This window comes from Zootoca vivipara, chromosome 16 (assembly GCF_963506605.1).
Source record: "Zootoca vivipara chromosome 16, rZooViv1.1, whole genome shotgun sequence".
Lineage (NCBI taxonomy): Eukaryota > Metazoa > Chordata > Lepidosauria > Squamata > Lacertidae > Zootoca > Zootoca vivipara.
Window position 1 is genome coordinate 11,286,192 of NC_083291.1, and position 15,033 is coordinate 11,301,224.

Here is a 15,033-nt window from a genome sequence, read left to right on the forward strand (position 1 = left end):
CCAAAGCAACTACTCTGTTCCAAACTTAATGGAAAGCACAATGCTGGTGAACAACAAAAGAAGCTTAAAGATGCTCTCAAGGCAAATCTAAAAATATGCAGTATAAGCCACAGATAATTGGGAAACACTTGGGGAGTGTTTCCCAATTCTCCAACTGGAGAATAGCCTCCACCAAAACCATCATGAAGAAGCACGAATTAAGAACGAAAGGGAGAAACGAGCTAAGAGGAAGATATGTTTGGCAAATCCTCACCATGATCAATTCCTGCCTGGAAACCTATGTCTCCACTGTGGAAGGACGTACAGATCCAGAATTGGCCTCCAGTCACTTACAGACTCACTGTTAAAACTGTGTTCATGGAAGACAATCTTACTCGGCTAAGAGTGATCGCCAAAGAAGAAAGAAAGAAGGAGCACATTATCTAACACGAAGGATTATCAGGTTTCCCTGTTTAACCAGAATTAACGCAGGTGGCGCTGTGGGTTAGACCACAGAGCTGCGGTTGAAATCCCTGCGACAGGGTGAGCTCCCGTTGCTCGGTCCCAGCTCCTGCCAACCTAGCAGTTCGAAAGCACGTCAAAGTGCAAGTAGATAAATAGGTTCGCCAGAAGCGGCTTAGTCATGCTGGCCACATGACCTGGAAGCTGTACGCCAGCTCCCTTGGCCAATAACGTGAGATGAGTGCCGCAACCCCAGAGTCGGTCATGACTGGACCTAATGGTCAGGGGTCCCTTTACATTTACCTTTAACTAGCACTTGAAGCTGGTTAGCAAACTTCCCTTTTTTCAGAAATCTAAAAATGCTTGAAATCTAATTCAGCTTCAGCTTTCCGTAAGTCTTAAAGAAAAACAGGGGAATAGCTTTCTACTACATTTCCAGAACCTGGTGTTATGTACTCACTTTGTTACATGAGCTACACTACTCTAGAACACTAATATCATCCAATATGTTAATTCAGCCGCAGAATAGCTTTAAATGGAATACTGGTAGATAGAAGCAATGCATTTTCATAGGTGCAACTTTTCCCAGCATGGAAACATGGTTGCTCAGAACCTTGCAATTACAAAAAAAAAAAAAGGGCAAGGGGGGGAGGAAGAGCAGGAGTGCTTTTAAAGAGAAGGATTTTGCAGCAAGTATTGTTCCTAAGCAGCACTGATTGTTCCTAACCCCCACCCCACCCCCCATGCTATATGGCACCTCTTTTCTTGATGGGAAATTGGCATTCTACTTGTCCTTGGTGCTGATTTCCAGGATAAAGAAAAGTAGTTTAGAGTTCTTTTGTTCTTTTTTCTTTATTGACTGCTCGCCAAGAAAGGTTATTCTCTTGGTGTTTTTGAAAAGGTACAGAACCTCAGTATTTATTTATTTAACAACCACATGTTCAGCATTTGCATAGCATCTCAAAAACCGACTTTTTCAGACATTACTGAGCATCAGTCACCAAGGTCCAGACTTGAAACATCTTAGTGCAGTGGTTGTCAACCAGTATGCCATGGCACACTGGGCTGCCTTGAATGGTGGTCAGGGGTGCCACGGGCAAAACTGGCCTCTATCCCTCTTTCCTCTGATGCCCTCTCATGTCTCTGCCTCCCAAAGGCTTGCAGGGCTGCTTGTTGCAGCAGCCCTGGCTACAAGCTCCCCGGGGGAATGGTGCCTCTGGGACTGGCCAGGGGGTGCTGGCTCAAGCCCCTGTGGGGCAGTGAGAGGAGGCACCTCTCTTTGGGGCAAGGGGGGCCAGTTCAGACACCAGGGGCAGAAGCTGTGGCTGCCCAGAGCACTCCTAAGGAGACGGGAGAAGTTAGGAGGCTGAAGGAATACCCCACAAGGGAGGGTGTTTGAGAAAGCGTGAGAGGCTGCCAGCTCTGCAAGCAAGGGGGGGACATAACTGGGCTCCTGGACCTCACAAAAGGTGCCGCAGAAAAAATGTAGTTGGTTGGGGGGGGGAGGCGTGGACCCCAAAGGTTGGAAACCTCTGTCTTAGATGTATTGTGTTTAGAGCTTGGCAATATACGGATATATCATCCAAAACAGGTTTCACCTATTGTGATGGACAGATTGTGATTTCATAATTTTTGACCTGGCAATATTTATTTTATTCATTTATTGAATTCATATACAGTGGGACCTCGACTTACGAATTTAATCCGTTCCGAATGCACACTCGTAGGTCGAAAACTTCATAAGTCGAGTTTCCCATTGGAAAAAATTTGTAAGTCGAGGAAACCGCATCTAAAAACTCGTAAGTTGAGGAAACCGCATCTAGCCACGAATGGGTTTTCCGTTCGGATGTTGAAAAAATTGTAAGCGCGCAGCCACTTTTTCCGCTCGTAACTTGAAAATGTTGGATGTCGAGTAGCTCATAAGTCGAGGTCCCACTGTACTCACCTATACCCAGAGGTCTCAGAGTGGTTTACAGAAAACATCACAATACGTATATAAAATCAAAATAAGAACAATAATCCAATAGCACCCCCACCCCAAAGGAGTCACATCTTAAAAGGGTATAGGATGTCGATCTGGTCAACCAAAGGCCTGGTTAAAAAGGAACGTTTTTGCCTGGCACCTAAAGGTATATAATGAAGGCACCAGGCGAACTTCCCTGGGGAGAGCATTCCACAGATGGGGAGCCACTGTAGAGAAGGCCCCGTTCTCGTGTTGCCACCCTCTGGAGCTCTTGAGGAGGAAGCACACAAAGGAGGAGGTCCACAGAAGATTTGCTATTGTGATTTGTGTGTGCTCTATGCAAAATTCACAATGCAGGAAAAACCACGAAGCTCCATCCTAATTTCAGACATTGCGATATATCAGTATATCACAATGTTTAGCTGGTGATATATCACAAAGTTGAAAGCCAGGTATCGCCCAGCCCTAATTGCCTAATACTGAAGAAGTATTAGTGCTAAGACAAGGACCACCTAAGTAACAGAGTCAGCAATTTTAGCCAGTTCCTATTATGCACAACTTCAACAAATGATTAAGGGGGGGGGGGGGAGAGTGCAAATAAACTTTTGAGGAATAAACGTCATTTAATTCAATAACAACAGATGAAAAGCAGTGGGAAGTACTCTACCATAAAAGTATTACAATCACACTCACTGCTGTATTGGTATTACCAATACTGTACAACACTGGGTAATTTCAGGAATACATTACAAGAGAATTTTAGCAGCTGTACCTAATGTTCTTTTGTTTGGCAAAGTCAGCTGCCCTCTCCTCCTTAGTTAAGAAGGCAAATTACCAGACATCCTAAAGAATGCAGAAGTCTAGCCAAACATAGAGAAACCAACTTTCAGTGCCAGCAGCCTTGCCAACAACTACACAGTTTCCAGGCTCCCTTTCCCCCCCCTCTCCCCCTTGGCAAAGCCCTTGAGAAGGTGATGGCATCCAAAACTCAAGTAAAAAATTTCTGCCAACATACTGGCTCCTTCATAATCAGGATGCAGATCAAAGCATGGCACAGAAGTGGTCCTGCTGGGAGGCGAGGTTGCCTGCCTACCATCAGAGATGGAGGGAGGTGGGGGAAATCCAAAACTTTCATCTAATAATCTCTGTGGCCTGTCAGACCAGTGGCCGCATGGTGTTTAACATTCATGCATTACCTCTTTGTGTTTCCCTGTCTAAAGCAATAAATAATAAGGAAACCCATGCCCCCACAAGGAAATTATGGTCTGGTATGTGCACAGTGTTGAGCCATGTTTTATTTAGCTTAACCATGCTTTGTTCTACCTTGTGGGACCAGCCCAATAGCTTAGCCATGCTTTGTTTATTTCCAGCTAACCATGATCATAAGCCACGGTTTGGTTTTGGCTTATGTAACTAGACTTGTTCTACAGATGGCTTGTCATTATGTGTGAACTCAGGATGGTTTGTTAACTGTCGGCTGTTTGCCTGCTCCACCTCAGATGCTCGTGTTTCAAGTGTGGTACAAAGAACAAAAACTGATCTCAATATGAAGTGGCTCTTGTGTGCTTTTCCTGAAGAACTGAATCCTGGTCTTGCTTGGCAACAGGCTCCTATCCCAATTCCATTCCTCCCCTATAACCTTCCCCTCATGAGACAGCCAGCCATTGCTGCAATTTGTTTAGAGAAATTTAACGTGACTACAGTTGAGCACCCTCTCGTTTTGAAATGCCAGTAGGAATAGGAAAGCAGAACATTCGCAGAATATCCTGATTGTTCCACGGTGGTGGACAAGGCAGAAGATGCTTGGAATGACCACGGGAAGCAGCCCTAGACTGAACAAGGACTGTGATGGGATGTAAATGCCAATGAAGAAAGACCTCAGGCAACTCTGCCCTCAACACATAGCAAAGGCCGTTGCTGCCCATTGAGGCATTAGCTCTTCCTCTTTTCTCACCAGGAGGACGGCCAAGTCATGGAGGCAGCACTAGAACAATGTCAGCAACTTCTGCTGCACCAAGATGATCACACTATCAGAGAGGCTCCTTTTAAAGTCAAATACAAACCTGCCCTACAACGAGGTGGTTTTCAGGCCATTAGGATAGGAGCAGACCAGTGGGAGAGAGACCATCAGTACAGCTGATCTTGCTCTCCCGTAGGGCCACCTTGCAGAAGCTTTGAATGAATTGGCATCCCTATTCTGGAGTGTATCCAATCTGGAGAATTCTCTCAAGCAAGGCAAGGTGCTTTCTATCCTCCTAAGCCCAACTCAAGATTTGTGCATTCTCTTCTGGAACTTTGCAAATGCTCCTTACAAAAATTCGAACAGCTAATTTCTCACTCATTTTTAAATGGAAAACCTGAACAACTTGACAAAGTGGGAAAACAGGTTCCACCCTCAGCAGCAGCTGAGAACAATTTTTATTATTTTATGTCATTTTATGTAACTCATTACATTGTTATTCCACACCGTTCCTTTCAATGCAAAGGAAACAATGTGGGCAATGCCTAGCTGAGGGTCTCCCCAAGATCCGGGCCCTGACTGGCTTACTGGCAGGGAGGTAACGCCCTGGTGGTCATGATGGCCGAGGGGAATTCCCCCACGGGTCTGGCTAGCGGTAGACAGCAAGGGTCCGCAACAGATGCCCCCTGGGGAAGCGGTGAGCATCCATTATGCATCATTTGCAGATGAAAACAACAGCGGTGAATACCAAAAATATGTGCCGGGTTTGTTTTCGTCCCAGTTCATCTTCAGAAATGCATCAGCATACAAGATTGAGCTTGTACACCTTTAAACTATAGTTCCTTCACCTCTTTGAGAGAATGTTGTTGCTTACTCTGATTAGTGAGTTCACAGTAAACAGACAGCTGTGGAAAACTGAGGCAGCATGGAAAGAGTTGCTTTTTCTTAAATTGTGTATAAAAAGCACAATATCATGAACATGACCGGAAAAATTGCCAGCCCCGTTCTCCCTCCATCATCTTTCCCAATCGCATCACCAAAACAGAAGCCCCTATTCCTCACTCACTAGCTACCAGCATCCCAAAACCATCAGTGTAACTCCAGCCCCAAACTGCCAATGTCACCATTTCTCCATACCAGGGGTCAGAAAAGCTTTTCAGCAGGGGGCCGGTCCACTGTCCCTCAGACCTTGGGGGGGGGAGCAGGACTATATATTTTTTTTGGAGGGGGAGGGAAATGAACAAATTCCTATGGCCCACAAATAACCCAGAGATGCATTTTAAATAAAAGCACACATTCTACTCATGTAAAAACATCAGGCAGGCCCCACAAATAACCCAGAGGTGCATTTTAAATAAAAGCACACATTCTACTCATGTAAAAACATCAGGCAGGCCCCACAAATAACCCAGAGGTGCATTTTAAATAAAAGCACACATTCTACTCATGTAAAAACATCAGGCAGGCCCCACAAATAACCCAGAGGTGCATTTTAAATAAAAGCACACATTCTACTCATGTAGAAACACGCTGATTCTCAGACTGTCCGTAGGCCAGATTTAGAAGGCAATTGGGCCGGATCTGGCCCCCGAGCCTTAGTTTGCCTACCCATGCTCCATACCCAATCACTAAAATGCTTGTGTCTTTTTTACATACCCAATCTCTGAAAGCTCCACACATTTCTTAACTACATCATCTTCCACAAACAGCATTGGCACCAAACTCTCTCTCCCGCCTTGTCCCATTTAAAATCTAACTGCAACGGTTACTGCTTTAAGCCCTTAAAATGGGCTTCAGAACAGGCCCGAAGTCTATCCAAGAGAGAGTTTAAGCTCTCTGCCTTGCTTGCCACGCAAGGACCTCTCAGCATGCCAGCTCTGGAAGGCTAGAGATATGCACGAGAGATCTTGCAGGAATTCAAGCGGCCCCATGAGATCTCATGAGAGCATCCCAAAAACAGCACAGAGGGCCTTGCCTCCAAAGCTAAAGGGGTCTTTTCAAGATGGGTCCACTTGAGTTACCTGGCATGAAAAGAGCTGGAGGGTTAGGGATGGTCACACAGAAGTAGCTCCAAGGGGGTCATGCACCATCCCCAAAACGTAACCCCCACACAAGGTGGGGCTATACTGTACAGTGGTACGTTGGTAGTCTTTCCCTTCCATAATGGGGCTTTCTCCCTCTCTGTGCCCTGTGCCATTCTCACATCTGCTACAGAGAGTATGGGGCAAGCCTTTCTTTCCAGCTGGAACTCAGTTCCAGCACCTCTCAGAGAATTAGGGAGGCATTCATGGCGGGTTCCAGGACCTCTTTTTCTAGAAAACAAGCACTGGTTAGGGGGACACCTAAAACACATTTAGGGAGGGTGCAGTGGTGGTGGGAGAACAGTCCCTTGTGTGCAAGAATATATCATTTCACTGACGGAACGAACATTCACCTTAAGTGCTACCTCATGTTTCATTCTCATACAGCAAACAAAAAATGCAGAATTTAATACAAGGTTTTTTCCAAAATAACATAATTTGGAATGCAACTTCCTACTTCCCCACCCCACCCCTTTTCCAATAGCAAGCTAGCTTCCATTAACCAGAATCTCGATGAAACTATGACTGAGGCATATGCTGCTCCGCAAGAACTAATTGAAACTGCAGCTTACCCTAATCACAACTGCGCTTGCCAGAACAAAATAGGTTACCGACCAATTATACACTCTTAACCATTAACAGTACGATCTTTGTTCTCAAACAATGTTCAATTGCAAAACGGCCTAGAACTCATTTTTACCTGGTGGGTTCTTGGCAGGATCATTGTGGCTTGGACTTCCTGATTGTCCAGAATCTGAAAAGAAATTGAAGAAACGTATCAGCAACTTGCTACTGATTTGTCCTGGGTTAGTTTTCTTTGAACCAACACGATCTGTATGATTTGCATTTTAAATAGCTCTTTTACACCCCTTTCCGCAAACAGCAACCTGTTGGCGTGCTCTGTGATAACTCTGCAGAGTTAGGCACATATGCATTCTACAAATCATTACAGCACTTACACTGGGTTGGGGTTTTTGTGTGTGTGTGTGTTTTGTATTTGCAAATCTCATTGAAGAAAAAATATTTTTGAAAACTCCCCAATTGGAAGGAAGGAAGGAAGGAAGGAAGGAAGGAAGGAAGGAAGGAGGGAAGATCGATCCCAGCAACTTCGTTGAAGTTAGGAAGAAAAGAAACCACAGCATTTGAGAGTTTGGAACTAGTGTTCCACATTCCAGATATTTTAAGGCTGCAATCCTATACAGTGGTGCCTTGACTTACGAATTTAATCCATTCTGAAGGCAACTTCGTAAGTCGAAAAATTCGTAAGTCAAAAAACGCCATTGGAAATACAATTTCCCATAGCAATGCATTGAAAATGGAAAAATTCGTAAGTCGAAGCAACCCTATCTAAAAATTCGCAAGTCGAAAAATCCCTATCTAAAACCGCCGCGGGGTTTTTTTTTTTATGTTGAGACATTCGTAAGCACGCAGCCATTACCCCCATTCGTAAGTTGAAAAATTTGGTTGTCGAGTCGTTTGTAAGTCGAGATACCACTGTACATGCTGGCCTTGAAGCTAGCACCATTAATCTAAATGAAGGTAACTTTCTGAGGAGATATGCATAGGATTGTGGTGTAAGAAACCAAATATTGGAACAAGAATTTTATTTGCCCACACTGTATGCCAAACATTGCTGTCGCCTTCTGAAACACCTTCATATTTATTTATTAAATTTATACCCTCAGTCCAGCGGAACGCAAGGTGGAAACACTTTTTTTTTTCCAGTTTTCAATTTAACAATCATCCTTTACATTTATAGCCCTAATTTCATCTTCCCTCCTCTCCTTCTCTGGTTACATAATTTAATTCATTTAATTAAACTGCAACACCCCCTTAACAACTTTTTTTTAGTTCTACTTTTCTCCCTTTTAACTGCTTGATTTTAAATTAATCCTGCCAATGTGTTTAGTTGTTTACAATGATTCTTTAATGATTCTACATAACTTTGTCATTCTTTAATAAAAAACACTTTCTTCTTGATTGCTATTTTCTTCTCGTAAGTTTTGCCATTTCTGTGTATTCCATTAGTTTGGCTTGCCACTCTTCCTTGGTTGGTACGGTATCTTCCTTCCATCTCCCAGGGCGGCAACACCTAATGCGATCTCACTGCTGTGAGCTGTATCACATGCAAATCTTCCCAGGCCCCAAAATCCAGGCACCATCCTTTGGGAAAATTCGATCTTATACTGCCAAGAAGCTATGTCATTTATGACACAGTCTGAAGACACATCATTTCAACTAGACCTTTGGGGAGAACTGAAAATGCCTCGGTAAAACTGAATTTCTTCTAGCATACAAAAATACTGAGATATGCTGGCTACCTGTCTCCTTTATTGGATTCTTCAAAATACTTAGGACCAATGCTATTTTGAGAGAAAGAGGTGCCAGAGCTCACCCATGAACTTCTTCCTTGTTCTCTTAGAATGACAATGGCACCCACCTGAAATTGAGCTCCAGCGAGTTCTGGCAAAAAGCCATGCTTAGGACTTATTTTATTCCAAGTATTTTTTATTTAATCAGAAGGCTGATCGCCGAAGAATTGATGCTTTTGAATTATGGTGCTGGAGGAGACTCTTGAGAGTCCCATGGACTGAAAGAAGATCAAACCTATGCATTCTGAAGGAAATCAGCCCTGAGTGCTCACTGGAAGGACAGATCCTGAAGCTGAGGCTCCAATACTTTGGCCACCTCATGAGAAGAGAAGACTCCCTAGAAAAGACCCTGATGCTGGGAAAGATTGAGGGCACTAGGAAAAGGGGACTACAGAGGACGAGATGGTTGGACAGTGTTCTCGAAGCTACAAACATGAGTCTGACCAAACTGCAGGAGGCAGTAGAAGACAGGAGTGCCTGGCGTGCTCTGGTCCATGGGGTCACGAAGAGTCGGACACGACTAAACAACAAAACAACAACATTTTTAATTTAAATAGTGTCAAGCTTTAGAGAAGGGATTCCAGATGTTCTTCTCTCTCTCTCCCTCCCTCCCCCCCTCTCTCATATTTTTATCTCCCATCATAAACCCTCCTTCTGGAAGTCCACTTGGCAGAAGCCACCAAGCATCTAACCACACTTGCATCAAGTCATTGTTTTGCTGCCTACCCTTTTCAGAGTTGCAACCTCAAAAGTGTAACCTGGATCTTACGGCGTGACCCTGGGTTTTTTTGTGTGTGCATTTGAAGCTCGATGGTTTTAAAACACTTCTGGCCACATCTCTTCTGAAGTTCCACCAACAGCTTTTGCAGCGGCAGCGTATTCTCCTTATGCCATTTGCCAAGCTAGCCATTGTCAAAACTGTTCACTTTTCTACAGAGTGCTTTTAATTAAGTAAATAAAAGTGGCAATTAAATCAACATTATGTAATGTGTTTTTGATTTGTAATCACATTTAAATTAATTAACTGACTCAGCCCTTGCTTAGTTTTTTAACTGCCCTACTTAAGAAGAAGCAGAGCAGTGGGAGTAAATTCAGTTTTCATATACATGAAAAGAAATTAATGGAACTACAAAAGCTTATTAGAATTCATATCCCACAAAGCAAACTTTTCAGTGTTGCACGCCATTTATGGGGTTTGTCGAAATGTTAATCCTTGCTTGTTAATTTTAAAATAGTGTCTATGCCACGTGGCGTTGCTGGGTTTTAATGGGATACATTTTTACTAAGATACGTTTTGTTTTTGTAAGATCATAAAAATAGCCTGGTAGGAATGGTCGACTCAGTCCAGTAACTTGTCCTTACATTGGCAAGCAGAATCTAAGCACAATAACTCCCCCCCCCCATGGTTTCCTGCAACTGGTACAACTTTGAACTTAAGGAAATGTATACATTTTTCATGGGTCTGAAATAAACTTCAAATATCATGTAACATTAGATGATCTCTTCTCTAAGGAAAGATTTACGCAGGTCTCCTGTGCTACATGTAAAAAGATATGAAAGAATAAAGTTCGTTTGCAAAACTTGCAAGAATCTGAAGGAAAGTGGGTGATTGATGTTTAATCTTGCCCATCTGAGAAATATCGCATAGTTTCTACTACGGCCTGATCTATAGGCTCTTAGAAAGTAAGCAATCTTTTATATTCAGGGATATAACAAATTTGTGACATGTTTTTAGAAAGGGAGGCCTGGAATGCTATTATACCGAAAGACTTAATTAGGAGAGAGAGGAAGTCAATGGCTAGAAACTCAAAGAGCATATACATTTATCAGATATGGTATCGAGAAATTTAGCTGAACCAAAATAATGTCTGGAATTTAATTGCAAATTGTTCCATCAAAAACAAGTCCATGCATATTGTTGGAAACAAGAATCTAGATTCAAAAGGGCACTTTCCCATACAAGAAGACCTCTTCAATCACAGAAGAATGGCATTGCATCTTCTTATTTGGAAAAGCAAAACTTATGCCCAGAACTTTCTCCCACTTGTGCATAAGAGTGAACTGCTATAGAACTACTACATCATTAGAGGACTTATTGTCACTTGTGTTGGTTGAGCAATTGCGCCTTAATTCTTTGGGCTGCATCCAAAGATCCAGGAGTACAAGATTCCAGGATCTAGTCTGGAGGCAAGTGAGGACACTGCCTTGCAGAAGCTAAGCAAGTCTAAGTCTGGTTAGTACCTGGATGGGAATCATATGAATACAGCCTTGGGTTCCATGATGACAGAAAGGAAGGGCATAAGTGGAAGAAATAATGTTAATAATTATGAATAAATAAACAATGTAAAAACCAAATGCAGTGGTTCCTTGGTTCTCAAACGTCTTAGTACTCAAACAACCTGGAACCCAAACACTGCAAACCCGGAAGTAAGTGTTCCGGTTTGCAAACTTTTTTTGGAAGCTGAACATACTCCATTTTGAGTGCCACACTTCCGTTTTGAGTGTTACGCTGAGGTCTGTCTCTTTTTGCTATTTATTTTGCTTTTTTTGTTTTTGCGACTTTTGTTTTTGTGACTGTGCGGAACCCAGTTCAGCTACTGATTGATTGATTGATTGTGTGACTGCAATACATTGATTATTGCTTTCATTTTATGGACCAATGGTCTCGTTACATAGTAAAATTCATGCTGTTTTAGGGGTTGTTTTTAAAAGTGTGGAATGGATTAATCCACTTTGCATTACCTTCTATGGGAAAGCGTGTCTTGGTTTTGGAACGCTTTGGTTTTGGAACAGACTTCCAGAATGGATTAAGTTTGAGAACCAAGGTACCACTATAGCACTGTTCTGAAAACACATACATTACCGCTTGTGGAAGCATTTGTACAATGCTGCAAAAGGCAAGTTTCTTAGATTCTCACTACATCCCCCATGGCACATCTCATTCCTTTCCTGAACACAGGGACACAAGACAAATCAGCCAGGCGGAAGCCACTCGGGCACCCAGAACGGCGAACATGACATGCACCCGGGGCGGGGCGTCGCTACGTAGTGCGCATGCGCGGCGTCACTACGTACGATGCATGCATCAAACGTAGCAATGCCGCTGGCAAAACATTTTGGGGAGAGCATAGAGCTAGGTGCCTGGCTCTCACCTCTCCCCAAGCTCCCAGGGGCTCTTACATGGCCCTAGCCCCTTGACAGGGGTCCAGACAAGAGCATGGCGAGCCCCTGGATTCCTTTAACAGAATACCCATGCAGCAGCAGCAATGGAGGGGCAAATTAACCAATGCCTAACTGCAACCTTACAAGTTGTGATGATTTGCTACGCAGTAGGCAAAAACCAAATGGCACCGGCCAATCAGCCAAATGGCAAAATTCCTACCAGGCCCCTGCTCCGAAAGCAGATGACCCCATGACAGGCATAGCAAGGTCAATACAAACAGCCCTAAATATAGGGAGGCTGGGTGGGTGATCCGATGCGTGCAGCGAAAAGAGGAAGCTCAACGCTGTGCGCAGGGAATAAATAGCCCCTCAACAGTCACTCATAAAATTGTTACACCAAATTCTCCCCAACAACTGAGGGGCACCCAATCAGATTCGTGGCCATCTATACTAACCTGTCCAGCAACAGTATTGGTTGCCCCCACCGCAACCCGTGCTCTCCATGATGGAGAACACGCTTTCCTGGATTTCCCCCCCCCTCCCCGCCATGGACCACTTGAAAATTGCTGAGCGTCTTGACACCCCACACAATGTTTCCTCTACCTTTTTGTAGAAATTGTAATGCATTGTGCTAGATGCTGGATGGTTTTTCATTATATTTTATTGCTTCTTTTAATTCTCATATTGTTCTACAATTTGAATTGTAATGAATAATCTGCATCCTCCTAAATTAGAATTCAGATCTTGGCCTCAGTTTCATTTAGCCTCACGCTGCTTTCTTCCCTCAACACATTATATGTTACGGTAATTCCTTTCTTTATTGTACCTATTATGAAAGGCACAGGATCCCAGAAATGGATTCACAAATACCTGACCAAATGAATTTTAGTAGTGATTTGTTAGGAATATTTCAAATTGTTAATTTTTTTGTTTCATATTTGTTGTGAACTGCCTTCAGCTCCTTGCTTAAATAAAGAAATAAATATGAGATGACTCCCCAACAACTTAACATCTAAGCTGCTTAGGATAGCAACCCTCTCTCATTTCTTTCTCTTTCTCCATGACATTACTTCCTGTTTCCTGAAACTGCTTTCGACCTTAGCATAAACTTACTTCCTTGGGATAGACAAGTACAGAAACTGCTTGTAGAAAAAGGATGGCAATGTTACAAGATCTTTATGCAACAGGAGAGACAGGAGAAGTGCCAAGAGGCTTTAAAATCAAGACAGAAAGAGGGGCCACATAAGATATCTGTGTTGTTTTTCCACTTGAAATTCCACTTTCCACTTGAAATTTGCACGTATGGTGTGGTAAAATCCTCTTTTCAATTTAGCAGACTATACTGCTATACTCTCGGGCCAACTGCAAGGTTGTTGTGTTGATATACAAAGCTCTGAACAACATGGGTCCAGAATATATTTGTTGGCTCAAGGAAAAAAACTGGTATAACTTGAGAATTCCCTGGATACCAAGATCCAGGTTTAGGGCAAGTACCCTTTGGGGAGAAAAAACAAGCAGAGATTTTAAAGTCTCTAAATACGCAGCAAAGAAAGCATGTAGATATAAGCTGCAAAGCCTTAAAATGTGCCTTTTAAAATTCCTTCTAAAATTTCCCACTTCTCCTAGCATAGAAAAAAGACCACAAGTTTGGTTAAGTTAAAAATACACATTATGAACCACCCTGTAAGTTTTCTTACAGACTCTCCAAAGATCAGATTCATGTGTTTTCCCATACATCGGTCAGAAAAGTTGCACAGGCAATAATCCCCACCTTAGTTACAAGGTAAAAAGTTCCTAGATTATGTGGGAGATTGCAGTCAAACATAACTACGCACAACTGCTAGTTTGTGCATGAAGGGGATAAGCACCAGAGGGTTGTATTGCTAAATAGACTCAGTTAGGCCACGCCCCCTCATCTTAGGAAGTGAAGCTTCTTCCCCTGCCTTTCTCACTCTTTCTCTGCACATCATTAAACTAAGAAGCTTGTTCCTGAGTTTACAGCACATGTTTGGTACTAGGTCCAGGTCAGCTCTGCAGTTACCTAAAGTGAGTATGAGTAAAATTCTTCTTGCTCTCACCTGAAAAACATCCTCTCATGCTGCCACCAGTAGGGTTTTTAATTCCTGTGAACTCTAGCAAAGGCACCTCCATTTGCAGCACTCTTTGATGTGTAAAAAAGAATAATTCAAAGAATTGCTGGTTCCAGCAAGACAGAACCCATCATAGTTGAGCTTTTTCCTATAAAGTCCCTTCAAGTTAACCACACAGCACTTTGTATGCAATTATAATAAACCAAAGGGAGTTTGTTAAATATGGCAAGGACAGCTGGATTGGGGGAGGAAGAAACGGAATAATTGCAAGGCAAAAAAACAAAATATGCATGCAGTCTTCCTAGCCTACGTGGGAAACCTAGTCTAAAGATGCAATTGCTTTTGAATTCATTTATGTATTTTTGGGAAGGTGTTGTTGCTATCCTCTAACGCAGGCATCCCCAGATGTTTTGGACTGCAATTCCCATCATCCATGACCACTGGTCCTGTTAGCTAGGGATCATGGGAGTTGTAGGCCAAAACATCTGGAGGGCTGCAGTTTGGGGATGCCTGCTCTAATGTGTCATCTCATAAAGTTGGGGTCTCTCTTTCATGACATGTACTAGAATATGGACACTGGAGTGTGACCCAGCTTTTTTCCCTCCAAAAACTCTCCCATCCCACCTACTAAGATTTTGCTCTTTCTCCACTGAGGCAAAATACAAATCGATAATATTAAAAACCTGGTTTTTCTCATGTGATTCTAAGTATCAGCTAGCAGAAGAAATATAAGAATAAGATAGTCACTGGTTCATAGGGCAAGATTCCTGTACATTTAAGTACATAAAAACAGCCCTGCTCGATCAAACCAAGAGATCTTCCAGGTCAGCATTTTGTTCCCACAGGGACTTAACTAAACACCTATCAGAAGCCCGACGAACAAGACCTGAGTACGACAACACTTTTCTCCAGTGTGGAAGGGCCATAGCTCATTGGTAGAGCTTTGCATGCAGAAGATCCTACG

General features: G+C 43.0%; 1 protein-coding gene across 8 annotated transcripts in view; it reads right to left on the reverse strand.

Annotated features, from left to right (window-relative positions):
• Positions 1 to 15,033, reverse strand: part of NFIB (nuclear factor I B) — a 213,367-nt gene that overhangs the window by 88,134 nt on the left and 110,200 nt on the right. For all 8 annotated transcript variants that reach the window (XM_035140574.2, XM_035140575.2, XM_035140573.2 and 5 more), the window contains exon 3: positions 7,146 to 7,199. In XM_035140574.2, coding sequence (XP_034996465.2) covers positions 7,146 to 7,199 — 54 coding nt within the window. The remainder of the gene's footprint in view (positions 1 to 7,145; positions 7,200 to 15,033) is intronic.